The sequence below is a fragment of the Zonotrichia albicollis genome, chromosome 12 (assembly GCF_047830755.1).
Source record: "Zonotrichia albicollis isolate bZonAlb1 chromosome 12, bZonAlb1.hap1, whole genome shotgun sequence".
NCBI lineage: Eukaryota > Metazoa > Chordata > Aves > Passeriformes > Passerellidae > Zonotrichia > Zonotrichia albicollis.
The window spans coordinates 14905323-14932959 of NC_133830.1; the positions used below are offsets into that span (position 1 = coordinate 14905323).

Genomic DNA, 27637 nt, shown 5'->3' on the forward strand with positions numbered 1-27637 from the left:
TTAGTGACACATGCTGCAGACGTTTATTGAGCTACACACTACACACAGCTCAAAGACAATGCCACATGCACCTACTACAGGTGTTTGATTAGAGCAGCCACGTTAACAGATTGTCCAAGCCACTGAGTTGAGCACAAGGCATCTTGAAAGTGTGCGACAGGCTGGCACATGGCACAAAGACAAGGCAGTGATACACAAGTGACAGACTGACAGGCCAGCCTGGCACAGCACTGGGGAGGAACAGGTAGGAGAAGAGAGAGAGAGTGTGTGTGTGTGTGTGTGTGTGTGTGTGTGTGTGTGACTCACTGAGGGTTGCTGACACACACAGCACCTTTCTGAGTCACAGGTCCTGGCACAGGGTCCTCCACACTGCCCTGGTTCCCTCAGCTGCCCCCACACTGACACACACAGCCCCTACAGCTCACAAGCGCCTGGTGCCCAGCTCCCTCCAAACCCACAGCCCTTACCCACTCTGCAGTCACTCACTCACCTCCTCTGTGCCTGCTCACTGCCAGGCCCTTTCCTCTGTCCCCTCTCTCCTCCCTGTCACCTCAACACTGACTGCCCCTGAGCAAGCTGGCACTGTCAGCCTTGTTGCCATCTGCAAGTGGTGCAGCAGTGAGGGGAGGAGAAGGAGGATGAAGGCACTCAGTATTGCCATCCCTTCATCCTGTGGCCGTCACTTCCCACACCAACCAGCTTTCTGAGGGCATGAGCTCCTGGCTCTTAGGGCCAACCAGTATCACAGTGGCACAAACTCCCAACACCTCCTTTGCACCCCACCTGCCCTCTGCCCCTCCCCAACACCCTGCATGGCCCTGGGAAATCTGAAGCCTGGACAGGACCAGCAAGGCCCTGAGCCAGTGCAGAGCCCACTTTCTGCACCTCCCATCCTAAACCAGCTCTCACCTTCCTGGGCCTCCTGCCTGTCACCTTTGTCCACTTCTATAGACTCTGGCATCACTATGAGCATCTCTTTGCTCTTCCTCCTGCTGAGGAGGCACCACAGGGCTTTGTCTGGCCACGCTCCCCACAGCACTTCACACCTGCCCCTCCTTAGGCCACATCTCAGTGAACACAGATGGAATGTCACCACCTCTGCTGCCAGCCCTGCACCTTCCCTGCAGGGCTGAACACATCCCTCTGCAGCTCACAGCAGACCACACCACATCAACTGCCACAGTATTGATGTCACATGGCACCAAACCCCAAAATACCAACAGTGCACAGCCTTAAGCTTTCTCAAAAAGCAGCCATGTCCCCAGACAGTAACTCTGAGACCCTGTGACCTACTCCCACACCCGAGGCTTGCACATCCTGCCCAGTGACCCAGCAGAGTCCCCAGCAGCACAGACCAGTCTGGTGGGGAGCTGGACAGGTAATGCTGCTGCTGCTTTGCCATGTGATGCTCTCACTGATGGGCTTGAGTGCTTGCCCAGCTGGCAGCCCTGACCCTCCGTGTCCATCTGCAGAGTCACTCATGCTGCAGTCCCAGGCTATGGGGGCAGCTGTAGACCTGACACACCTTGTCACACCTCCCATGGGTTGTTGTCACCAAGCACTGGAGATGTGGAGCTCCGTGCCTGAGCCACATGTCTGGGCACAGAGCAGGGAGGGGCAGTGTCCCACTACCAGCACTGGTCCCTCCATCTCACCTACTCCTAGAGAGGACTCCCTGCACAAGCACCCATCCTCTGTGCAGCCTGCAGTGCACTTCAGGGAAAGGGATGGAGCCAGTGAAGGGAGGAATAAACACACCATCTACACACACACGCAAGTGTCAAACGCCCTTTAGTGGTAGACAGAGGTGCTGCCGGCCCCGGCCGCGCTGCTGCCTGCAGTACCTGCCCTTCACCGGATGTGCACCATCTCCTCCAGGAAGGGCGTTTTCATGCAGCCCGTGCACAGCTGATCCATCCAGAGCGGCGCCTCGTGCTGCAGAGGGGTGCGCCGGGGGTAGAAGGTGAAATTCACGTCGTAGTTGAGCAGGCAGCTGATGGAAGCCATGTAGATATCAGAGAAGCGCACCAGCCGGCGGGAGAAGTACGTGGGGTTGTGGAAGGTGCGGAAGATGCTTCCAAACTGGGGGTTGAACAGGTTCTTCGTCAGAGACCTGAGAACAAAGAGATGGTGCTCTGTAGCTAAAACTGTGGTCACAGATTCTTCCCACTCCCTTAGCCCGGGTCCACTCCATTCCCTGGGCATCAGGTGATCACCCCAAGAACGGCCCTCCCGAGGCTGTGGTGCAGGCCAGTCCCTGTGCAGTGAGACTGATGAATATTCAGTGCACTCGTACTCCACTGTTATGGGCAGTGTCAGGAGCTGTGGGAGCTGCAGTAGCAGACAGCCCACCAGCCTCTCCCAGCACTCCCCTTTCCCACCCTGCCTTCAAACCAGTCCAACCTCCCAGCCTGCAGCACTGCGCTGCTGCATGGCCCCCACCCAGAGGCAAGTGACACGAGGTAGGACCAGAGTCCAGCAGCTGCAGCAGCATTGTCCCCAAAGCAGGTTACAAAACAGGGCCTGGGAGCCCCCAAGAGACCTCACAAGTGAGGGGGGGAAATGCTCACCTGATCTCCTGCCGTTCCTTCATCCACTCCAGCAATACTTGCTTAGACTCTGCATCCTGATACATCTGCAAAGACAGCAGTAGAAAGCATCACATCCATCAGTCCTGCAGGCCACCCCTCAGCTCCCTGAAATTTCCACTGTAACTCACAAACCCAGAGCCCACTGCACCAGGAGGAGGATGAGATGTTTTTGAGAACCAGGCAAGATGGTACATCCCCTCATCCCCATGCTAAACCCAAAATTCAGGCTCAGAAGGCAGCACATAACCTGTCCTGCTCAGGCAGGAGCTGTCTACCTGCATTCTCTCCAGCAGCCCTGTGAGAGCCTGCTGCCAGGTCAGGGAGTGCATGTACTGCTCCGTGTTTATGATCCGGATCTCCGTCTCCAGCTCAGGAACGATGGCTCCCGTCCTCCAGCCATGACGCAGCATGAGGTCCTGGAGGTCAGGGTGAAAAAACAACCAAGAATTCAACATAAAGACTGAAAGCCAAACACAACCCTGGTTCCTAGAAAAGTGGGTTTGTTCCCATTTCTCATTCTCAGGGGACAGCCATCCATGGCCTGTGCCAATAACAACCATCTCCTGGTCACGAGGATCAGAAGAACCAACAAAGGTGGGATCAATACAAACTGCTCTCAAATTCACACTTTACCCACACAAGGTGCTTCAGGAGCCTTTTCTCCAGTGCTTGCCTCTGTCTGACAGCAGTGGGGAAGCCTGTGTGTCCTGTTGTGGGGGGACACCCAGCAGAGCCCTGAGCACTCAGAGCAGGCCCTGCCTTATCTCCAGCCCCAGCAGCCATGTGGGGTTGCTCCCAGCCCACTGGAGGGCAGAGACATTGCACTCACCGCAAGGTCACTGTACAGATGGTCCCCAAAGTAGAGCACTTTGGATCCACGCCAGCCTGTCAGCCTCAGGAAATCAAAGAGGTTGCCCTGCAAGTGACAGGAGCACAGAGTGAAACGTGGGTATGGGCCCCTTACCCCAGGCAGGTGTGAGCACTCTCATGGAATGTCAACCCCATGTGCTGCCCCACCACCTACACCCAGAGCTTTCTGTCCTTTCCCACCTCCCTTCACTTTCTTCCTATGTGAAAATTCCCCGTACATCCCTCAGATTTTTCTCTAGCCTTAAAAAAGGCAAAAATTCTTCCAAAGGGCAAGTTCTGTGGTCTAGGGCACAGCAAGTCAAGAAGACAACATGGTGTAAAAACGCAACAAAAGGAGGCAGTTTAGAGGCCAAGAAACGCCTAAATTAGAAAAGCCTGAGGATGGGCAGAAAGAACCCCTGGTTTAGAAGTTGTTGGTCTCAGGTGATAATGATTTCACCTCACAGGGTGCACCAGAGGGAAGGTGAGCACTGCCAGGCAAGGCTCCTGGAGTCAGGAGCTGTTCTACATCCCTGACCACCATCCCAACCCCAAAGATTAGCAACACCCACATGTCCACAGGAACTGTTTAACCAAGCCAAAGAGCCAGGCAGCCTGCAGAGATTCACAGCTGAGTAAAACAAACCAAACCCCAAAGCACCAGCTAAAGCACAGCAGCAAGCAGCTTTCAAGGCTTTCCAAACATCCACACATGCACAGAAGGCACTTCAGGGACTACCCTTACATCTCCACACAAGTTTTCCACACAAGTCACGAGAACAAAACCCACTAGGAAAGGAAATGGGCCCTTCAATGCCAGCAGACCAGCACATGCAGTCAGTGTGAGCCTGAGGCACTCAGCAGCAATCCCTCTGGCCAGTCTCCAGTGGCAGGAGGGAGACAGTGCCACCAGCACCAGCCTGGCCAGAAAGCCCCCAAACACAAGACAGCCCCCAGCAGCCACTGGCAGCTTGCTGAATGCACAGCTAAGGCTGCCCAGGACCAGGGTGCTGGGCCTTCTGTTCCTGCAGCATCCCTGGAGCTGAGCAGACTTCCCTTAACAGCACAGAACAGGAGCAGGCAGCCTCTGCACTTCTCAGACACAACATTGCTGCTGCTCACATGAGGCCTGCTCAGAAGCCATGGGCAGAGGAGGAGATGGAGCACAGCCTTGTAAGGAGCAGAGTCCTCTTGCTGTGCTCCAGTCACCTCAAACAGCAATGGCAGGAAACTTGTGCTTGGAGCTCCATGGAGCCACAGACCTGTTCTGACACCTCCAGGTCCTGCCCTCCTTTCCCCCAATATCACAGATCTGGAGAGGGAAGGGAGTACAAACTTGGCACATACAGAAAACACCACATATGTCGGAACAGAGGCACTAGAGAGCATCACTTCAACTTCCCAGTCCCTAGGGCAAAACACCAATCCCTGAGGTCCCATTCATGAAATACCCACAGGAAAAAAACCACCATCCAGCCCTGCTTCAGGGGACAGGAACAGCTCAGGAGCCTCTGGCAACATCCCCAGCACAGCAAGGTCCATGGCCAGTGACACTTGCCAGAAAGGATATTGTGACACTCCAAGGAACCAAAAATCCTGGACACAGGGTGGGCTACAACCAGGATACACCCAAAGAGCCACAGCTAGGCAACAACCTTAATGCAGTCAGATAGACATGATGGTGGAGAAGAACTGGACAGGAGTCCAAAATCCTACCCAGCCCACCTTCCTCCCTCGTATTTTCCTTTTCTCAGTGCACCATTCAATTGGGTGAGCAACCTGTGGCCCAAGACACAGGTGGGTCAAGGGCAGGATTTAGTGCAGCAATGAACTCCATGGGTGAGGTGTACCCTTTCTCCTGAGGGAGCTGCTGACCCTCTGGGAATGAGCTCTGCCTGCATGTTCCCAGCTCTGAGCTCTTGGCAGAGCACGGGACACCAGCCCAGCACTTTGGCAGACTCACCAGACAGAGGTTTCCCAACAGCACTACTCAAGGACATGACCTACTCTGCTACAAAGGGTCAGGTCCCAGCTAATTGACTGAAATCTCACTAACAGCTTCTTCCCGTGGGATTGGACAGCTCAAATAACCAAGAACAAACCGTCCTAAAGGCAGAGGCAGCTTGTCTCAGGGGACAGACCAGCTGCAACACCCAGGGCAGCAAGCTCACCAGAGCTGCAGCTCATCTTTGGACATGCTGGTCCTTCCAGAAGGGGAGAGTCAGGAGCCAGGCTTTGTACTCTCTTTGATGCTTTGTACCCTATTGGATCACTCTTGTTTCTTTATTCCTTATTTCTTTATTCTACACAAGTCCACCTTTTCCAACCTTATGGAGAACAGTTTGGAGTGAGGAGTGGAAGATCTTTGCATGCACATCAGGTTTCAGAGAGCTGTGCCTTTTTAGCCTCAACTACCAGACCTGGGAGCCCCTCCAGGACAAGAGTTTCAGGACCAGAATCAGAAGAGCTGAGGGAAGAGTGCACAGTTGGCCATGCTGGACAATGTCAGAGCAGAGCTCCCAGGGTGAAGGTTTCACTGTACATGGGGGCAGGGGACATTCACTGGCCCCTCCCACACATCCAGGGGATGTTTCCCTTCCACCCCACCTCACACAAACAGGGCAGCAGCAGGGACAACCCAGCCTGGCAGAGGTAACTCAGCACAGCTTCCCCTGGGCAGAAAAGCAAGTACCCCACACCTTAAGTGACCTGGCCCTGCTCTGCCTTTCCCACTTGTCCCTGTCCTTCCATGCCTAGTGCCAAACCCATGCTGAAAGCATTCTGGGGGACAGTGTCCTACCAGGCAGGGAGAGCTCCTGGGGACAGAGAGCACCTCCCACCTCCCACAGCCAGCACAGAGCCCAGAGCCCAACACCCTCTACCTCCACAGATGCTCTTTTCAAGGACTTCTGTGTTCTACCTTTCAAACACCAACCACGAACAAGTGTCCTACAGCAGAACCCATCATTTCCCCTCACCCTGACCAAGCAGATTCTCCTATTTTTCCAGTGATTTCCAAAACTGCAGGTGTGCTATAGGTCCCCACCATTTCAGACTCCTGCTTGCACCCCTTCACTTTACCTCTTTGTAGATCTTTCCCTTCTCCAGCTGGTTTATTTTGTCCCACTGCAGTGAGCCTTTATCATCCAGTTTTCTAAAAGGTCTGGGGAAAAAACAGGGGGAGATGTCAACTTCTTTTGATTTTTGTTGATTGTTACCCAGCAACCAGAACATTTGAATCACAAAACTTGTTTACCTATGTTACAACTTAAAATAAAAGCTCTATATGAGTTCTAAACGACCTTCTGGGCTTTCTGCACTATTTTCTCAGGGGAAGAGAAAGTATGAAAGGGAAATACCTTTCCAAAATACTTCTATTGACTGTAATCATTTCATGTCAAAATCCCTAACAATTCTTCTTGCTTTCACATACAGAGAGGAGGAAAATAACCATAATAACTCCTTCTGAAATGCCAAGGCCAAGAAGGCTTTGCCATGAAACACTTTGTGTGCTCTTCCAACCTGGCTATGCCCCAGCCCAACAGAGACCAAAGCAAGTCTGCAGAGAGAATGGAAAGCAGTCCCCATGCTGAGTTCACCAGGTGAACTGAGCTGTCTCTTGTTTTTCCTGAGGACTTGCCATGACATTCTCCACTCCATGAGTGCACCAGGCAGCTGTAGGTTTTATTTTCAAGAGGGTCAGATCATCATAGCTCCAAGCTGTGCTTGCAAAGCACATCCCCTGCAGCCCATGAAAAAAACCTTTACCAGGCCAGCACAGCTGATAAAGCCATTCCATAGGTTTACTCCAGCATATGCCAACAGTCTGGGTAGTGGGGGAGGAAAATACATACAAAGGAAAGAACAGACCAATCCCCTCTAAGCAGACACAAGTACCCAAAGCAAAGAAGCCAAAGAGCAAAGTAAGGACAGCAGCCTTTCTATTGGCAGCTCCTAACTGACCACAAAACTCAGCTGCCACATAAAAAGGCTTCCAGAACTGCCAGTTCCCAAACATGTATCCAATACAAACAAGATCCCAAAAAACCTCAAAAAACAAACCACACAGATACTTGCTGTGGGGAAGAGGAAAAGGAAAGATTTTGTCATACTTTCAGGACAAGAAATGGCCATCTCTCATGCCAATTTTGGAAACATATTCTCTGCTTGGCTCTACACATTCTATCCACTTACTCCCAGACTGGTCAATCCTTGCCTCCTCAGAGAGTATCTGAGAGAAGGCTGAATACCTCCTGGAGGCAGACTGTGCTTAGCAGGCAGTGCTTCCTGGCAGGCCAGAGGAGCAGCTCCCTGCAGGGAGGGCCCAGGCCCGGGCAGGGTGCCCTGCACACGTACTTGCGGCGGTCGGTGAAGAAGTTGGGCTTGTCCGCCTGCACAATGACCATGTCGAATAAATCCCGCCAGTTCTTGCCAACCATGTGCTTCATTCCTTTGTCCCTAGGGGCAAAGGAGCAGAAAAGTTAACAGATCCAGTACTGTTTTTTTCACCCAACATTGCATTTTTACAACAGTGTGCCCTAAATTCACTCTTCTTTCAGTAACAGGGAAGCAAACAGACTTGTGAACCCCCCAAGGCTGTCTCATTGGATGAAGTATTGATGCTGTGCTCTGTTTCAAGCTGTCACACACTTTCTTCTGCACCACTGGAAGCCCAGGGAAGTCTGTGACACATCAAACACTGCTAGAGGCAGTGTCAGCTCTCTAATGTTGTGGCCAGCCACAGCTTTGTAACTTCTCCAAAAAAGTGAGATCAGTGCTGTGGGTGCAACACTCACCACAAACAGTTCCCAGAGAGCTCCATGACCACTGCCACAAAACCCTGTCCCATCCAAATTCCAGGTGCTCAGAGGAGGGAGTGCCCTGCACAGCTCTTGCTGTGCCATGGTGACCCACTGATGAGCAGTAATGGTACTCACACAAAGCTAAAGGGACTGTTTGTGATGAGGAACAGCTTCTTCTTGTGGTTCACCAGGCGGTTTAGCACAGCATAGATTTCATCCCCATGCAGGATATACTGCTCTGTACCAGAATGAAACACACAGCATCCATCAGAACACTTTGGCACAAGTCATGACCACATTTCTATAAACCAAACCAAACCCAGCCCCTATACCACTAAAGATGCAAAAGTTCAGAGTTAGATCCACCCCAGGCAGGCAGGCAATGATCCACCATGGTGACAAAGAGGTCTTCCTCATCCCCATCAGTTCTACCTAAAGAGGAAGACTGAGGAAGAGACAAGTGAATTTGGCACCAGAGCTCTATTTAACTCACCCATATCTTTTTCAATCCATTTGTACATCACTCCTTTCACATGAACATCTCTAATTGCATCCTAAAGAAAAGAGCAGGGGGGAAAATGTTTCAGTTTTACAACATGGCATTCCTGTTTCCCAGCATGCAAACCTACTGCCACCACTGAGGCCAAGGCAGTAATGACACATCCCCTCCTTGCTGAATGAACAAAAGCTCCATCACTGCAAAGCAGCAGAGCCTGCCCAGCAAGGCTCACCAAGATGCCTGAAGAAGAACAGGGTGGCTGGCTCAGCTGATGTAGTGTAAGAGGGAAAACCTCAAAACTTATCTGTGGAAACACAAGTTCCTTCCTTCTCTTGGAAACGAGCACGTTACCCCACCGGTTCCAAGACAACAAGGACTGTGCCACTCCAAACCATTACTGTCCCAACACTGTACTGTCTCACACACCAGGTGGCTTTTCTTCCCCCTGTGCCTGTGGAAGCTCTGCCAGCTGTGACCCAAAGGACAGGAGTGAAGACAGGAGTATAAACAGCAGCAGAGGAGAGCACCTGTGATCCCCAGGGCTCCCCACAAGCCAAGGAGGGCCACAGCTCAGAACCCTGGGTCACCAGTGTGCACAGGCAGAGCAGAAGCTCCCATAGCAGGGTGGCACCAAACACAGCTGGGAGGGAGGCAAGTTAAAACAGATGTTGTCAAGGGCATCCAAATATCCTCTATTTTCCAGGCCAGAAGCCAAGACACAGCACAGTTTTAGACACACCCAACTGAGATTCTGCACAAGTCTCCATCCAGCAAGATATGCCAGACCCACAAAACCATTTCCAGAGCAGCAACACAGTTTGCAGTGCTTGCACATGCTTGTTTGAACAGCACTGTTTTCATCCCTGACAATTCACACAGGTAAAAACTGCTGCCTTTCCCCAGGACCCTTAAATCCATATTACACCTGTGTATGCTCCTTCAGGAGCTGCCTTTTCAGACTGAGTCCCACACACCACTGATATCACTACAGTAACATTGCCACACAGTCAACTGCTCTCATAGCAGTGCTGGGGAAACCTCCTCATGACCCCAAAAAAATTTCCTTCAGAGCTGGAGAGAACCACAATTTACAACTTAAAAGGGGGTGATGAAGGTGGAGGCATAACCACTTCAAAATGGAGTTTCAAGAGCTTTTTTCCACCATGTGGATTTGAAGGGCAAAAAGGCAGAGGTCACATCTCATTGCCTTGTTGGAAGGAATCTGAAAAGAGGGCAGGAGCTCTGACAAGAAAACAGCTTTCTCTTAACTAGCACTGTCACTTAAAAGCAAGCAGAACTTTGGACTTGTGCCAAAACCTTTGCAGAGAAGAAACATTTCAGTGTGCTCTTTCCCTAAACTCCTGCCCTCCAAAAAAGAAAATAAGAAAAAAAAGGGAAAACTATAATGTTTCTGCAGGTAAAATCTTGGAGCCTTGGTAGGCATCAAAAAAATGCCTCCAAGGGGAAGCAGGGTAAGCTGCACATTCTTACTCTCAAATATGAAGTGACCAAACTGGTGTGACAGGACTGCTTTAATTACATGTCTGCTTCAGCCTTTGCCATAGCCCAGGGTCTGCCCTTTTGACTCAGTGCAGTGCCTGCAGCACCCAGCCTGCTCCCAAACACACAGTGCAGTGCCTGCAGCACTCAGCCTGCTCCCAAACACACAGTGCAGTGCCTGCAGCACCCAGCCTGCCCCCAAACACACAGTGCAGTGCCTGCAGCACCCAGCCTGCTCCCAAACACACAGTGCAGTGCCTGCAGCACTCAGCCTGCCCCCAAACACACAGTGCAGTGCCTGCAGTACCACCAGGAGTTACAGCAGGGTGTCAGGCTAAGCCAGTGCTGTCCTCACAGCCGGCTATGCAAGTCCTCTGCAGGCACAGAGGGATCTCTGTGCTCGTGTTCACAAAGCATTTCTTTGCACTTGAACTTGGGTACTGCAAAGGGATAAGTTTTGCAAAAATGTTTGTTTTTCCTCACTGTACAGGAAAAAGCTAGAACTCTTCTGGTGAGAGCACGTGATGGTCCCTAGTTTCAATACAGATTCCAGGCACTGCCACAGATTTTCTGCCACAGCTCTCTTCTTTGCCTACTTTAGTTGTTCCTCAGGGATGACCACATTCTCCTCCAAAAGGACAAAGCCAGGATTAGCACTGAGCAGTCTGAGGGCTGGACCACACCAGCTGCCCTGCATAGGACATGAATCAGCTGTGGCAACCATCCCCCTGCTCTCAAGATTTCAATTAGGAACACAGCCATGTGATCTCAATAGAAGATACTTTGATCTCAAAAGAAGATACTTTGATCTCAAAAGAAGATACTCTTCACAAAAGGCCTCAGGAGTCAGCTGTATGCCCTCTTCACATTTTCCCCACCCCAAGAGAAAAAACAACACCCTTGAAACATGTTAAGGTCTTGTGGGAAATGGGCTGGCAGGTTCCTATCAAGCACCAACAGAAGGTCAGGACACACAGCTGACAGGTGGATCCTTATCACAAGGCAGCAGCACAGACTTGGAGCCCCATTTCCCTCCCAGAACTGAACAGCCAGTGGGTGAACATAAGATCCCCACAAGGTACCAATCAAAAACCCTTCTCCATGGAAAAGGGAGTGCAATAAGGAAAGTGTGTTGTCTGTCAGCATAAGTCACCCAGAGCAGCAATCTCAAGCACTTACATCTTGTCTACAGCATGAACTGAGAAGTCAAACAGCCCCAACAATGCTGATAATCCCACACAGCCCTTTCAAGTGCCACTTAACAGCTTGGATTAAATGACACATGAAAGCTGGAGTCACCACTGGATCAGACTATGCAGCTGCAAGGGGTACAGGATCCTCAGAGCGAGCCAGGACAGGTGTTTTACAGCAATCACTATATAAAGCAAACTGTTTGGTACACAGCTTTTCTCTTTGACAAATGAGATATCAAGGAAAACAATTTAAAAGTCTGCAGAACCAGAAAACATTTACACAAGCTTTGTGATATATTTCCCATGGAGGGACCTTCAGCCTAAGCAGCTTAGGCACTCCCACACAAGATACACCAGAAACACCAGCTCTGTAGTACAGACAGAGCCCAAACATGTTCTGAAAACACAGCTTTGAATATTCCCTGGTAAGGCTTTGATCTCAAGGGACAACAGAGCTGTCATATCAGGCTGGTCCCTGCAAACCCTTGGGTTTGGGTGCTGCACAGCTCACAGCTCTGGTGGGTGTGAGCTGTGGGGCAGTTGGCATTTCACTTACAGATATGTCTTTGTAGAGATGCACCTGGTCAAACTCAATGCCATGTGTGATGAAGTAATCAATGACTGAAGAGAGCAGTGTCATTTCAGGGAGAGAAAAAATGTCCATAAACTGCTTAAGTGATGGACCCTGGAAAACAAAAAATGAAAAGGAGGTATTAGACCAAAAATACTGGAAAAAAAATAGTAAAGCCAACAAACAAACTCATATCACCCAGCATCATCTGAAATATATTCCAGGCTAATAACAAGAAAAACACTAGTGTGGGAAATCCCAGTCAATCAGCAAGCAGCCCTCTCTTCTCAACCAAAACAGCAACCTTGAAGAGAGAGAGAGAGGTGTCTTCTTCACATAAATGTTTACACAAACCCAGCACCATTAATACCACATGATGAAGATGGAGGAAGCAGGGAGTTGGTGCCAGATATTTTTATTTCAACTTCTGCTTCCCACCTGGACTCTTGGCATTAATAGAGGTGCCAACAGACAATGGCCTTGCTGAAGATGCCACATTGCTCATCTTAACCAGGCTACACAGGGCACCAAGCTGCTCAAACCACATTGAAGTGAGATGTCACAAGGCAGTGTAAGAATCACTCCAACAAGCCATTTGTCAATGCCTGTGTGTCACTAGAGAAAGCCCAGGGGAAAAAGAACTGCAGCCCACCAGCAGTCAAGTGGAAATGGACAATTACATCCTGACCAAGGAATAACTGCCCTTGCATTAGGCAGAGCTGCACTCTCACACACATTTGCTATTGTTATTGCCTCTCAATCACAAACCTGTCAGCAGGCCAAGAGCCAACTTTGGCCCCAGAGAGGCTTTCCAGTAAAATAAACTTTATTTATTCTGCAGATACCAGCTGTGCAGAGGACTGCAGTGAGTCTCCCTTGCAAGATGAAGCTGGGATCAATTTTTTCATTTTCCATTGATGAAGTTTCAGACCAGAATGGGTCAATTACTAAGGTCCTGTATATGGGAAGTAACTTGGGAAGCACACAGACCTCCCCATGAACCTGGTCACCAGCAGTGCCCTGGCAATCCAGCTCCATCATGTCTGTGCATGGGCTTTGAGCAATCCAGGACTGAGAGCTGTAAAGTTGCAACACTGTAGGAGAGTACTGACCCACTTCAGAAAGTTTGTTAGAGCTGTGTGAAACACAGACACGAAAGCAGCATCCAGAAAGCCACAGAAGGTGTGGATGATGGAAGCTGATGGGACCCTGCTGCCTAATGACAAATGTGACCCTGTCATGGCAGGATGTGTAACAAGAGAACATCTCCCATTTAGTCTGGCTGATAAGAGTGGCAGGAGACTAGCCTTGTCTAAAGGCAATAGAAATTGGGGTCAAAAGGGCAAAGGAATAACAAACAGCATTTTGCTTGAGGTGTATTACCAAAAAATGCTGCAATCAAAAGCTATGTTGGTGTGCTGAGGGTTATAAATTTCCATCCACCCAGCTCAGGACAATTTCACCTACAGCAGAAGACAACACAAAGGGCCACATACCACACATGGTGGTGCTGCTTAGGATACTCACTGACTCCTTCCAACACTTCTGTCCATTCTGATGTCTGCTTGCTAAGGGAATATTTCTCCCATAGCAACACCAAAAGTTTCTGTAAACAGCCTTCATCTTTTTTTCCTGTTCAGAGATTCTGGGAAAGAAGCAAGAGGGACAAAGCCAGGCAGTTCCTACTGAAATAACTAGGTATGGGATTTAGGAGAGCAATGACCTGTCCTACCTGTCAATACCTGAATTACAGAGCAGACAGGTAAATGTTCAGTGTTAACAGCAAAGATTTACCTGGTCAACTCTGATTTAATTTCTGTGCCTTGTGTCATTTTTCTACAGGGCAAGTCCAAGCTCTCCCAGTTCCCTTTAATGGCCTTGACTTCCTTAGGCAGACATAGTGACAGGAGTTGTGACAGAAACTGGACTGTGCTTTCAGAATGTTACATGTGCTTTTTCTACAAGTCCCTTGAGATCTCCACCTTCATTACAGGCCGTCACATGTAAAGCCACACCAGCTGCAGTGCTGAACCTTGGGAAAGATCTGTGCCCACCTACTGCAGGTATTGGGATGCTGGCAGCTGTCACACACTCCTGCTAACAGAGATCCAGGAAAACACTTAAGGGATTTATTGAAGTATTTAAGTAAATACTTAAGTATTTACACACTTCAGCCATATCAGTGCCACTTCTCTTGTTGCCTGTTAGCAACCCTCCAGTTGCTCATCCAGCAGCATCAGCATGGCAGACTGAGGAGAACAAATCAAAGAGCCCTGCTAAAGGCTCGCTCCTCACCAGTTCACTGCACCTGCTCACACCAGCAGTCATCATAACCCTTCTTTCATCTTTCTCACTAATGTGGGAAAATATGCCCCACTGAGTGGCACAGGCCGAGCAGACATTGCTGAATGCAAATGTTATTAATTGTAAATACTTTTGTTCTCTTTGGGATCCACCTATTAGCTCATGGAGTCTATTACATTACTAGGAGAGGAGATTCACCTCTTCACAAAGACTAAGCTGATGTCTCTACTTCTGTAGCCAAATTTTTCAATACCAGCTACAGGAAAGAAGAAAGCACCTGGTACATACAAAGCACAAAAAGGCACCTCAGCATAATCACCTGGTCCTACAGAAAGCCACAACTGGAAGCAGGTTTCATGTTTACAATAATTTAAAAAGAAAGATTAAATCAGCTCAAGTCTAGCAGGAGTGAGGAGAGTTGCACAGGAGGAGGCCAGTCAAGGGCAGTTTACAGACAGATGAAATTCTAAACAAAAATGTCCTATTTCAAAGCTGGAAACATCATTGAGCTATAAACAGAGTATATACTTATCCAGAAAGCAACCACTCAGATTAATTGTTCCCAAGAGAGAAAGAGAAAAATCAAGCAGTGACCTAGCTGGAGACTTCACAGAGCAGACTCACAGGGGTATTACAGAGGAAGTGTGCCCTTCTCCTTCCAGCTTCCCCTAAGGCACCAGAACTGAGGCAAGAAACAAAGCAGCTCTGGGAGAAGGGATGTGAAAGGTCCTGCTTGGCCACTGTGCCTCATGAGACAGTCAAGGAAGAAAAATCTCTCCTAACTTCCTCTAGGTTCAGGCAACCAGAGGATTTTTACAGCCCCTACAGACAGAATGTCAGTATTTTACTACCCCTATACTCATGGACTACAGCCCTATAAATAATATCCCCTAAGCAGTTCTGAAGGAGTGTGGAGGGAGATCCTTAACATAAAGGGAAAAACACCCTACCCAAAACCAAAGAGAGACAGGCACTGCAAGCACCCAATTGCTGCTACCCACAGAGACCTCCTCCCCAACAGCTCACTGCAAACACGGCACTGCAGGCTGCAGGGGTAGCTTGGGAGCCAGATTTGGCCAAGGAACAAGCAGGGAACATCTCCCTATCACTCTTCAAAGCCATTCAGCTCTAGGCCAATAGCCCTGGTATTTAAAAATGCTTTGCAGATGTCTTTCAGATGCTAAACTGCTAAATAACCTCTGGGGCATATTCCCACTAGAACAAAAACACACACTGCAGCTCGCTGGGGACCAGCCTTTCCAAGGGAGGCTGCAGTCATTGACATGTGCATACAATTCCCTCTGTGTTCCAGCTGTCCAAAGAGCTGGGGGTTTACAATACCTTGCCATAGAAGTCACTCATCTGGTACAGGGGGATGTGCTGGGTACCACCGTAGAGTTCAATCACCTCTTCATCAGGCACCGGTTTGAGCCCCCTAGACACAAAACAAAGCAGTTGGTCAATAATCACTGTCTGTGCAGTGCTACGAAAAGAAGAGAAAAACAGATACAGGGCAAACAGGCTCTTTCCTAAAAGTCAAAAAATTCTTACTGCTCAAAAGAGACAGGCAGAGAGCCCAACGGCTCTAAAGATTCACATAAAATCTTTCCCAAGACATTCCTCAGATACCTCTTTTGCTCCTACAAGTTAATTGAGGGGCTTTATCCACATTCCAGCAGAGTCCAGCCAGAGCCTTCTCTCTGTCTGCTGTCAGTTTGCCCCACAAAATCAGCCCCACGGCCTGACTTGGGCAGCACTGGGTAACTAACTTGGTTTGGAGATGTTGCTTCCAAGAGATACATCACCTTTAATGAAAGGTGTAGGAAAAGGCTTCCTGAAAACAGGGTTTCCTTCTTATTCAGTTTTCCTAAACAGAACCAGATCTTGACTAAGACCATTCAACAGGGAAGGCTGCATTTTCAAAAACACCCAAACGAGGAGTGTGGCTGATCTGTGTAGTTCACAACATCAGGTTATCTGACTGCTGCAGGTCTTGCCTCTTGCACAATTTTGATGACTCTTTGCTCAAGCAGTCAGCAACTTTCCCTTTCTCCTTTTCTACTCAGTTATGACACAGCATCTAAGAAGTTAAATGTTGCCTCAGTTGTGCACAAAAGCAAAGGAAAGTTTAGGACACTCAAAAAAAGACAGTTACCAAAGGACACTAGGGAAAAGAAAAAATAAAATGTGTTTTCACTAAAAATCTCTTTATGAAGCTGAAGTAAAATATGGAGCAGTACAAACCCCATGTCCCCTCATCCCCCAAGCTGGCACTCAAAGAAGCCAATTGTCTCTGGTTATGAAACTCCCTTCTTAATATTCTTAGGGTGTTTACTGTAACTAAAGCTTAACAGCAAAAGGGCAGAGATCAAGGAAAAAAAACACATTGGCTTCCATGCTCAGAAAATGCAACATAGGATTTACAGGAGATTTGCTATTGATATTTATAAATTACTACTTCTTGCACACCAATCCCACTCCTCTTTGGAGCAAGATATTTTCTCAGTCTCCAGTCTCACAACTTGTAGGAGAAAAATTTGCTCTGCACTGTATCAGCCACTTATCCCAAAGCATATCCAGCTCTTTTTGGAGAAATAAAGGAAAAACAGGACAATCTGGGACTTAAAGTGAGCCCAGATTCTGATGCATTATTACTTTATTAGCATGCCTGTTTTGCTTTAAGATGTAATTTGCACATCCAGATCACTCTCCAAGGCACAGCAGAGCACTGTTGGGACAAACTCCTGCCTGGAAAAGGCCCATGTGTGGACACACACAGAAGAGCCCTTTCCTATTGCCTCTGTTTGCTCTGAGGTGTTAACCCAGCCATGCTGTAGCTGCAGCTGAAACACCAGGCAGTGTACGTGACCAGATGTGCTATTAACCTTTACAAAAAGCTCCAGGTCTTCCCACCCACACCCGGCTTGAAATGCTTGAGAAAAATTAACTCCTTGCAATTATATGCCAGGTAAGCATTTGAAGCAAGAGCAAACAGGATGAGCCAGACAAGACTGGGCTCTGCTCAGGAAAGAAGCAAAGCAACCTATGCCATGAACATACAGTGAGATGTAGAAATCCACTGTTGCATACATAAGCATTTAGAAAGTGATTTTCAGAACTGACAGACCTATATGCAGTCCCCAGCTGGACATAATGGAAAGCATCAATCTTCATGAGGAGACTCTGTGACAAGGGATAAATATTTACTGTTAGAACTCAGTTATTGTTAAAATTTCCACTAAAACCTTATTCAAGTTTAAAGTTCCACACAAATTTCATTCAGAAAATAAAGTTCAATATGAGCGTCCCACATCTATGCACTTTAGACAGCACTTATTCTCCAGCTACTTTTAGACACACTTATTCATACTGTGACTTTTATTGGCCTCTCTGGCAAAAGACCATCCTTCTATGAGCCAAAGTCTGTTATACCCCAATTTGTAGACAGGGATGCAGTTGAAAAACAGGGACAACAATATTTCTGTGACTCAAGACAGTCTATTCTCATCTCTCTTCAAGAAAACACACATTCCAAAGGAGCTGTGTGTGCACAGATCTATTTCCCCCCACCTTTATCTAAAGCAGAACTAAGTGGGCAAGTTTTATTTCAGAGTACAGCAGCACTCAGTCATTTTCCTCACACAAGAGCTCTCCCCTCCCCAGCAGACATTGAAGGAAAGATGTTCAGGAGCACACCAGGCTGGTAACAGAACTTTCTTTGCATTTTTACTATCAGACTCCCCTAATCATGAGCCATCCTTCTCCATCCATCACTGAAGCTGTAACACAAGTCCTTGGGATGGAAGCAGCCTCACACTAAACCCACATCACTCCACAGCTCCCACTGGAAAGTGGCATTGAACTTCTTCCATCAGGATACAATATCAGTGCATCTTGTTACACTGTGGGCAGAGCTCCCTGTAACCCGTGAGGAGCGCAGGCAAATATGCTGAAAGTTGTAGACAGGCATAGCCCAGATTTCCGTGTTTTTTGCAAACTCTGATCCTGAGAAAAGAGAGTTTTCTACTTTCCATTCACTCAAAGGGTGCTTTGCTTGCCCAGGCCACTTGCCTGTGTTTCTCAGATACAGCAGCCAAAGATTCAAACAGAGAAAGAACCTTCAGTTTCCCACAGATCTACTTCTTGCTCTGTAAGACCAGAGGTATGAGGGCTCTGCTGGCATGCTGTCTCCACAGTTAGGACAGAAGACAGAAAATCTCCATAGTTTTTTCCTTCATTCTCCTTTTTTCCTCCTGCAGGAGGACAGCACACACACTCCAGCCTGCACTGTCTGCTTCTCTGAACTCAAACTCAATATACAATAAAGCTTCTCCAGCGAAGCAACTTTCTGTGCTGAGCTCCCACCTGACTGCCTGGCTGCAGCAGCCAGCATGACATCACTGGGCATCAGGGAATGGGGCCAAAGCACTGAAAAGGGTTAAAGCCAATGCCTGCACTCTGCTGCCTGTGTTCTTAAGAAGTATGCATCTCAAGTAGCTTGGATCTTATTCCAGGCAGTTCTATTATTCGGGGTGGGGGGTGGGGAAGGCTTCCCAAAGCATTCTCCTGGCAAGTCATTTCTATTATTAGAGTAAGACATTATGCCTCTGCTCCTGGCAAGTACTTGTAGATGCAGGACTGAGTTTTGTTGTTTCAATTTCCTGAAAGACAGAAATGATCACATAAACAAGCTCAGTTTTCTATTAATTAGCCTGTGGAATGAATTGACTTTTAAATTGGCAAGGCTGTTTAGCAGAGGCCTTTGCTAGAATGTCCCATTCTGCTGGAGGCCAGGCTGGCACAATAGACATCTTTCTTTGGGGAAGAACCCATGCAGTGAAGAGCCCAGCCAGGCAGACTCACTGGTCATTTGGTGACAGATGTTATTGCAAGCAATGACATAAAGTATTTCCACTAAAAACATAACAGAGGAAAACAAAGCCAGGAGAGTGAACTTTGTACAGCTTACCTTTTGTACATCATAGTGAAGTCCCCGTATGGCAAACCCTGGAATGTAGTCGTACTTCCCAAGCCCTTCTGGATACTGGGAACACAAACAGTCATGTCATTAGAGCATAAGCACTGGATAATCGACAGAATCATTTCACCTGTTAGGCTCCTTTAGTCCTGCCTAATTTTGCCCCTTCAACAAAGAAAGTGGATGAATGGAGCAAGACAAAGGGATCAGGATACCCCAAACTAGTTTTTCTCCTGCAAGGGACAGTAGTGAAAAAGTACCAGATTCACTGAGGCAGTGAGGACACTTCTTGTAATCTTTGCACATATTTTTAAAGATTGGCACTGCAAAGCCCCTCTAAACAGAAAGGCAGGATGAGAAAAAATGCATAAGCAGTCACCCATTGCAAACAGAGTGTCTGTTCTGGGACATGCTCTAGGGCATCATCCCATCGACCAGCACATTCCAAGTCCTGCACAGCTTCAGAGCTGGCCCATGATTTATGCTCAGCCACCACGTGCACCTCCAACCAGCAATCCTGTAGGCATTATTTCCATAGCTGAGTACAGCTGACCTGGGCTTTTTTACACTAAGGCTCCCACTCTACTTTATAAAACCTCAGGAATGTACATCATATTAAATAATAGCAAAGGAAATTAATTCTGCAATCAAAGATTGTGAAATATTAAGTTTATCTCAATAAATCAAGTAATTGACTCGTGTGCACAATGCCTGCACAAGCATGTCTGGGGCATTGCAAAGACAGCAGCAAGCTTCATTGAGTGGAAACTCTTAGCACCTCATTACCTTGAATTGTTCTATTAGGATGTCTCTGGCAGTGTTGAAAATCATGGAGTGCAGTAAATTAGAATACTGTGCTAATGTGTAATCGTAGTCAAAGCCATAGATCTCCACATCTCCCAGGCTGATCTCATTGTTAGCATAGATGGCGGCGGGGTTGAGGAGATTGCAGACTCCTGGTGGAAGGAGATCTAAAACAAGGGAAAGGGGAGAAGTTAGAGAAACTGAGAGCATCGCTGAAGTTTGGACTTTTTGTTCTGGACCTGACAGCAGCTGGAAATGCCACACAGCAGCAGCAAAGAGCACAGAGCTGCTGTGGAAGGCTTGCTGCCGTTTGTTCACTCACTCAAATAACGTCCCCGTGAAAAAACACACTGTAAAACCTCTGGCTGCACCTGGAGATAAAGCTCTGTAACCATCTGCACAGCCAGACCGACCTTTTGTGTCAGGAAGCCGCAAAACAATGCCCCCTGCTCTCTGGCCTACATGAAGCAAAGCAGACCCGAGGTTTTCAAGTGTCAAATTTCTATCTCAGAGCAGCTGCAGTTTCTGCAGGCTTCAATGGGAAAGGCAGCTGTGATAAATCACCAGAAAAACACACACCCCTCACAAGCAAACAGGCTCTTGGAAAAGTCTAGATTACTCCAAATCTGAAATTTTGAGGTTTGTCTTCTGGCATTTTTTATTTTTCACAGAGGCAACCAGACTTCACAGAGAAATTCTGTGAGTACCATTAGGACTTTTAAAATTTTTGTATTAATTGGCAGGAAAAACCAAAGTACAAACAGCTACATGTAAAAAATACCCCACAGTAAGTTATGCTCCTGGAGCATGCAATGCTGATAGCAGCAAGTGATCTGCTTTCCTCTGATAAACAGCTGTGGGCACAGCTCAGTCCTCACATGAGGTTTGTCACTGCAAAGCAGAGTTACTGCTCAAGGTGCTTGGGAACAAGATTCTGCTCCCCAGAGCACTGAGCAAATGGGGTTCAGTGACCAAGCAGCTAAAGCACCTGGATATAGATCCCTTCCCAGAGGCAGTGCAGAGAGCAGAGCTTCCACTCCACTGCAATGGGAGAGGCAGAACAGATCTCCCACAGGCTTCCCGCTCCATGAGGACTGGCCCCAGCAAGAAAGGGCAATAAAAATAATTCTTTGTGGTAGGTTGCCTGGTCACAGCCACACTGGGGGACAGAGGGGAAGGAGATATTTCCTCCCTCCTCAAAGATGGGTCGTTTTCTCTTTGAATAATAAAAGAGCAGGCGTTTTCCAGATCCTACTCAGGATCAGTGGGTAGGATTTTTTCTTTTCCTACCTTAACTTTTGGCATTTAGCAAGGACCCCTGTCCTGGTTCTTTAGTGCTTCCTTGCTATAAAACCAAGTTCCATCTGTGTCTAGGACAAAAAATACATTATTAGAAAGAGATACCAGCCCTTCCCAATAAAGATTTTGTCTGGAATTATAACAGAATTTAGGCAAAAGGTTGAAGTTCTTTTGTGAGCTCTAATTCAGAGAGGTAACCAAAGAAATAGATTCAAATATTTCTAAATGTTTCTTTTGCAGGGGGAAAAAAAATCACTGTTACAAAACATACCCTTCCTTCTCTCTTAACTGACTTCCATTTGGCCTTCAAATACCATTCACCAGATCATGTGGCCAGGAATCACTAGAAAATAAAGCAGTGCATTAAGGCAGGAGGGCTGACTTACTGGCTACACACCAGGAACAAAAGCTCTCTGTCAGGGCTCTGCTGGTGGCAAAGTTCCTGGAAGAGGCTTAGGAGAGAGGATGCAATCCAAGTACTTTCCACTGAGATTTTAAAAGATGGGAAATGTAAATAGGATTCAGATTATCACAACTTTCCTACTTTCATCATAAATGCTCTTTGCACCATAAATAAACAGAGCTCCACTTCCTGTCCTCGCCCCCAGTCAACTTGTGGCAAGACCTTTCTCTAAGCTTACACTGGGATTTGCTGGGTGTTATTTTTCTCCCTCACAAGAAAAATGATGACACAACCTTAATCATATCTCAGGGGAAATGTGCAGGGCTTTCCTCTTCTATTAAAGCATTTTTTTCTTTCTATGACAAATGCACCCAACTCGCTGCTACAGTGTCCCTACAGAGAGATCAAACTCTTCCAACATTCCCCTTTTGCTAATATATTGAGGACAACACATATTGATAGCCTGAGAGCATCACAAAATACCATTGCCTGAACCCCATCTCTCTTTTCACAGAAGAAAAGAGAATCTTCTAGATTCAACCACACATGCCAGCCACAACTTTTGCAAAAATATCAGGAAAAACTAAGGGAGCAGTGGGATTTTGTAACAAGGAGAGAGCAGTCTGAGCTTCATCAAGTTCTATCTGTGATAAGCAGCTACTGTGCCACAGCACAACTTATGAAGTACATTTAGACCCAGTGAGTGAAGCAATGCTCCTCCCTGCCAGCCTCAAAGTCACAGAGCCTCTCTGCTGTCCTCTGACAGCCCAGATCATTTTTCCCCACTCACATTTTGTCATTCACTTACACAGCATATTCTCTCTTACCTCCTAAGGGCTGAAAAAGGATGCACACAGCAGCCCAAATGATTTACACCCACTGCTCATGCTCACCCAGAACATTCCCTACGTTCACTTCCCCAAGCACCACACATGTCCTTGTTGTGTTTCCTATTCCACATCACTCACAACTTGCAGCTTGCTCTGTCCACCCCATCATCCTACATCTTGAATTGACAGTAATATCAAAGTCACTGCTCTTCTGGGAAGGAGAAAATCTCGGTGGTCCAATCTAGAGATTCATGATGCACGTTTATCTCAGTGCAAATGTCCTTTTGCAGCACCCTCCTCGACAGAGCTGCAGGTCTCCATCTACTCAAACTCGTGCAGTCTCCATGCAGGTTCCAACTACAGCAGGGAAAAGACACAACCTGGGAGCACACACAAAAACAGTTTCAATACCAGAGCCCAAACACACCTCAGGGTTACTGAGCCAGGCTTCAAGAAGCTTGCTTCAATTGTGTTTGTTTGGGGGTTTGGTTTGCTTTTTTGTGGTGCTTTGTCTGTGTGTTTTTCAAAGACATCCTCCTGGGTGGTTACCAATCCTCAGCGCTAATCAGGTCCTGGGCTGCAGGCTTGGGCGCTGCTGCTCTGCACGTAATCTGCCAGGGATCTTTGTCTCAGATTTCCTGGCAATTGTCAAATCAAAACAAACAGACACCCACCAGAAGCTCGTGAAGATGCCATTTTTCAAGAATGATAGCTTTTGCTCTTCTCCTTTGCCAGGACACCATAAAAATTGCTGGATAGATAGAATAAATTAAACAAAACAACCACACAAAACAAAATGAAGGCCAGTTTTGGTTATTAAAAAAGAATAATAATGCCAACTACTCTTTCTGTCTGGGTCCTGACTAGAAAGGCAGACAGTATCAGTTAGTCACTGCCTACTCAGCACTGCACCCAGGAAGTCTGCTCTGAGGGAGAGGCAGAGTGAGCACATGGGAGGACGGTGTGGAAAAGTTGCTCTTGCACTGGATGCAGCCCCAGGAATCTGCCTGCTTGCACAATCGGCTCCTGTCTGCAGCTCCGACTGATTTTAGGGAAGTGCTGCATGTCCACGGCACATGATGAAATTCAGCAGCAGACCACAAGAAAGCGTGTTTGATCTCTTACACCTGGGTGTAAATGCAAAGTAAACACACAACATCTCCTTCATTTTCCCGCTGTGAGAACCTGGGCAGCTGCTGAAATCAGGTGTCTCCTCCCAGGCAATAACGCGCATTGTTAGAAAGCAATAACCTCAATCCCCAACAGGAGAGCAGAGATGGAAACAAAGCAGGTAATTAACTGTGAGCAGACACTACAGACACCATCTGGCCCCCTCTGATGTGAAAAACGCTCCGGGCAGGAGGTGCCAAGCACGTCTCCTGCTTTTCTGAGCTCCCGGGGTGCCAAGAGCATCCTGCAGGGAATCTCCCGTTCTCTCAGCCTCAGATCCAGCCTGTTAGTGACGAATAATGCACAAACAGGGCAACTCACCCGCGTCTCACACCCTTTGTACTCCCACAAGTTCAACCCAGCAGAAATCTGCACTAATTTCTTCCTAAGACAAGCAGGGAAAAGAAGGGTACAGAGAAGCAGATGGCCATCATCCTCCACATTCTTCATGAATCAAAAAGTTTCCCTTGTTCACACTAAGTTGCTTTCTAAAGACAAACTGCCAGTTTCCTCCCTTCCAAGTACCCCTTTATCCTTTTGAAGTGTTGTTTTGTGCCATTTCCTGCAAAGCACTCCCACCAGCCAAAGCAGATAGGGTAGGAAGAGAAAAATATTATCTGAAGACCATTTAATTTCAGAGGAACCATGTTAGAAGACCTTGGATTTATGCTATTGTGCCTAAATATTTTGGGATTTCCTGCCAGTGAAATCTACATTAACTAAAAGCAATATTAAAAATATAATTTCATTCTAAAATTACACTTTTAAAATATACAAAGGCACTAGAGAAATGCTAAAAGAGTTCTTCACAAGAAAAATGGGTTATATCCAAGAAAGCAAAACTGAGAAGTTTACATAACTGGTCACTCTTCCAGTTCTGGCTGTTCTCACATTTAGCCATTCTCAAACTTGTCATGCAAGAAGTTTGCAGATATTGTAAAGTTCCCCAGAAAAGCTGAGTTAGTGTAGCCACTGTTTACAGATTTGGAACATCTAGGAAAAAACAGACACTTGCTTATAGCCAAAGCATCACTGGCTTGGCTGTCCCGATGTTTCCTAGAGCACAGGACTTCAAAGCTGACTGAGGGAGCTTATCAGCCTTCCTTGACATTTATCAGATCAGAAAACAGCAAGTCTTGCTCAACTCCATCCCTCTGACTAATGTGAATGTACCTTTCCTTTTGGCAGGAGAAAAAGAAAAAAGCACAGTAAGTGCCTCAAATTTTTATCCTCAAGTTTTTGCAGGTAATGAAATTTGGTCATTAGAGTCAGTGTTGCAATAGGCAGGGGGATAATACAGAGAATGGTTTCAAGGCAGAGAGGAAGTTTTACCTCAGAGGCACACTCTGTGCTGCCACATTGTGCTGTCATTTACATCACCCCACTCCAGCCTGGCAGAGCAGAAATGTCTTTAAAGAGTTGAGAGCTCCTTGTGCCTCTCCTCTGGCCCCAGACCTGCACCACCATTGCACAGACACTCGTCCTGCACATCCTGCCCCGTCCAGCTCAGTCAGCATTTGTGGTGCAGAAATGCAGCAGCGCTCCATGGAGCTGGAGCTAAGCAAGGGCTGGGCTGAAAACACACCGTGAACTCTCCTGGTTTGTGTGTCTCCTGACCAGTGACAGTCACTGACAGCACAGGACAGGGACTGCACAAAGGTGGCACTTCAGAGGGGGAAGGGGAAGGGGGCACCATAGGAGCCTGCCCAAACTCAGTGCTGGGCAATACTGAGGAGCCAAGCACAGACACTCACCTCACACCAGTTAGAAACCAAGCCCAAAGGAACAGACTGATGCCACACTGTGCACCACTGTTCAGTCATCAAAGCAACAATTAAAACTTGCACCAACTCTCTTCCTGGCAAGATCTGAATAACAGCACAGTCTTGAAATTTTAGTTTGGGGAGATATTCTTTGAACAAACGAGGGCATTATTCAACATATCTGATGGCTTCCTGAAGGTTTGTGAAGAGTCTGCTCTGTGACACTTGGGCTACTTCACCTGACTTCATTTGGCATTTACTCCTGGTGATTACTGCTCCACCTCAATTAAAAACTGCATCTCTTGCATCACACCAGAGTTATGTGAACACAAACTTGACAATCTCACGTAGCAAAGCAAGCGTTCTGCCAAGAGACCGTGCCACAGTCTATTAGCACACATCTGCATTTATGGCTTCAGTCCCATTATGGAAAAGACAATAATGCCTTTGAGGATAGCAAGGTCCAAACAGCAATACAAGCACTGCAAACTGGAATTTCTTTCAAGCAGTGGGGCTAAAACCACAACTCAGTCTTGGAGGGTATCACCAAAGCCCCAGTCAGCTCTGGGAAAGGAGCTCCCATCCTGGAATGCAGCAGCCTGAGCACCCAATGGATCAGCAGCCAGTTCCTTTAGGTTTGTGCACCATGAAGGACTCGAGATTTGATGTCAAATCCAGCGGACTGAAAGATGGGGGAGGAGGGAATGACAGACCTTGTCGATCTCAGAACAGGGAGAAAGTTCTTCCAGATGCCTAGGGCTGACTGCTGTCCTTATCCAAGCTCTTAAGTAAACAAAAGCTAACAGAGAGTTCTGTAAGAGCAGGCACAAACTCACTGCCTAGCTCACTACAGTGCTTACCTTCAGAATTTCAAGAATCAAGAAACCAACAGGAAAAAGTTCCTTGCCCTCATGTCATTAAAGCTATTTTTAGGAGAGTTTAATACAGTGGAGGTCTGCTGCTGCCAAAAAGACTAAAATCCTGTTTTACACACAGACAGACTTGGCGAGCAGTCTGAGTTTTCACCTCGCTTGGCAAGATTTCAAAGTACCCGACAGAGCCAGATAACTTTTTGGTGAGAGAAGCAGAATCGCACTCCTGAGCAGAAGGTATGACACATGTGGAACACAATGAGATGAACTGAGCTCAGGACCAGGACCCATCCCAGGAGCTGCAGCATCAGCACTCTCCAGGCTCACCCCTGCGCCAGTGGCGACTCGGACTCGTCACCCTTCACTCAGCATCGCCATCTGTTTGTCCGAATCTAACGCGATTCCGTGTGCCAGCCAAGGCAAACTGCAGAAAAAGGCAACAAGCCCTTCATTCAGACCATTTGCCACGACAAAGCCGACAATGGCCAGTTATGAAAAGTCCCATGTACCCTGCATGTCCTGCAACGCTGAGTCCAAACGGGGATCTGCACAGAAGGAAGCCCAGGATGGGGAGAGGAAGATCGAGACCAGATTTCAATGAAATAAAACCATCCCAGAGAGCCGCGGGCCACGGAAGATGTGGATGGGGATGGCCGGGGAGAAAGGCTCCTAACCCGGCATCTGCGGCACGGGCACATCCCAGGGCTGCGGGGCGGGCAGAGGCACCGAGTGCGAAGAGGAGAAAGGAGAGGGAAAAAGAGAACGGAAAGGCCGGCCCGGCAGGACGTGGCAGCCCCTTACCGTACACCAGCTTCTTCATCTCGTGGTACCTGGCCCACAGGTAGGTCTTGGTGTCCGCGCCCTCGGCCGGGACGGGCTGGCCGCCGACTCTGCCGGGGGCCGCCGGGTGCTGCTCCCGGGGCTGCCCGTGCCCTCCGTCCCCGGTGGCTTTGTGCCGGCAGCTCTGGCAGGACACAGCCACGGCGAGGAGCCGGGGGGCCACGCCGCCTCCCCTCCGCAGCACCGCCGAGCCCAGCGCCGCCATGGCCCCGCCGGACGCCGCACACCGCCGGGGCTGTTTCGCACACAGCCGGGGCTGCTCCGCTGCACTCCCGGCCCGCGGCGGCACCGGCGGGCGGACAATCCCCGGGGCTCGGGGCCCCGCTCCGCCCACAGGGGCCGGGCCGGGCTCGGGGGGCGGGGCCGGGC

General features: G+C 48.2%; 1 protein-coding gene across 1 annotated transcript; it reads right to left on the reverse strand.

Moving 5' to 3' along the window:
• NT5DC2 (5'-nucleotidase domain containing 2) lies at positions 1-27619 on the reverse strand. The gene is made up of 14 exons (XM_005485501.3): positions 27230-27619; positions 20074-20258; positions 19279-19353; positions 17437-17492; positions 15651-15744; positions 11991-12119; positions 8736-8796; positions 8378-8480; positions 7797-7898; positions 6522-6603; positions 3421-3507; positions 2867-3007; positions 2571-2635; positions 1-2113 (listed from the first exon to the last, which is right to left on the reverse strand). Exons 1-14 carry the CDS (start codon positions 27471-27473, stop codon positions 1852-1854), a joined length of 1686 nt encoding a protein of 561 aa, XP_005485558.3. The 5' UTR covers positions 27474-27619; the 3' UTR covers positions 1-1851.
• Positions 27620-27637: the final 18 nt, after the last annotated feature.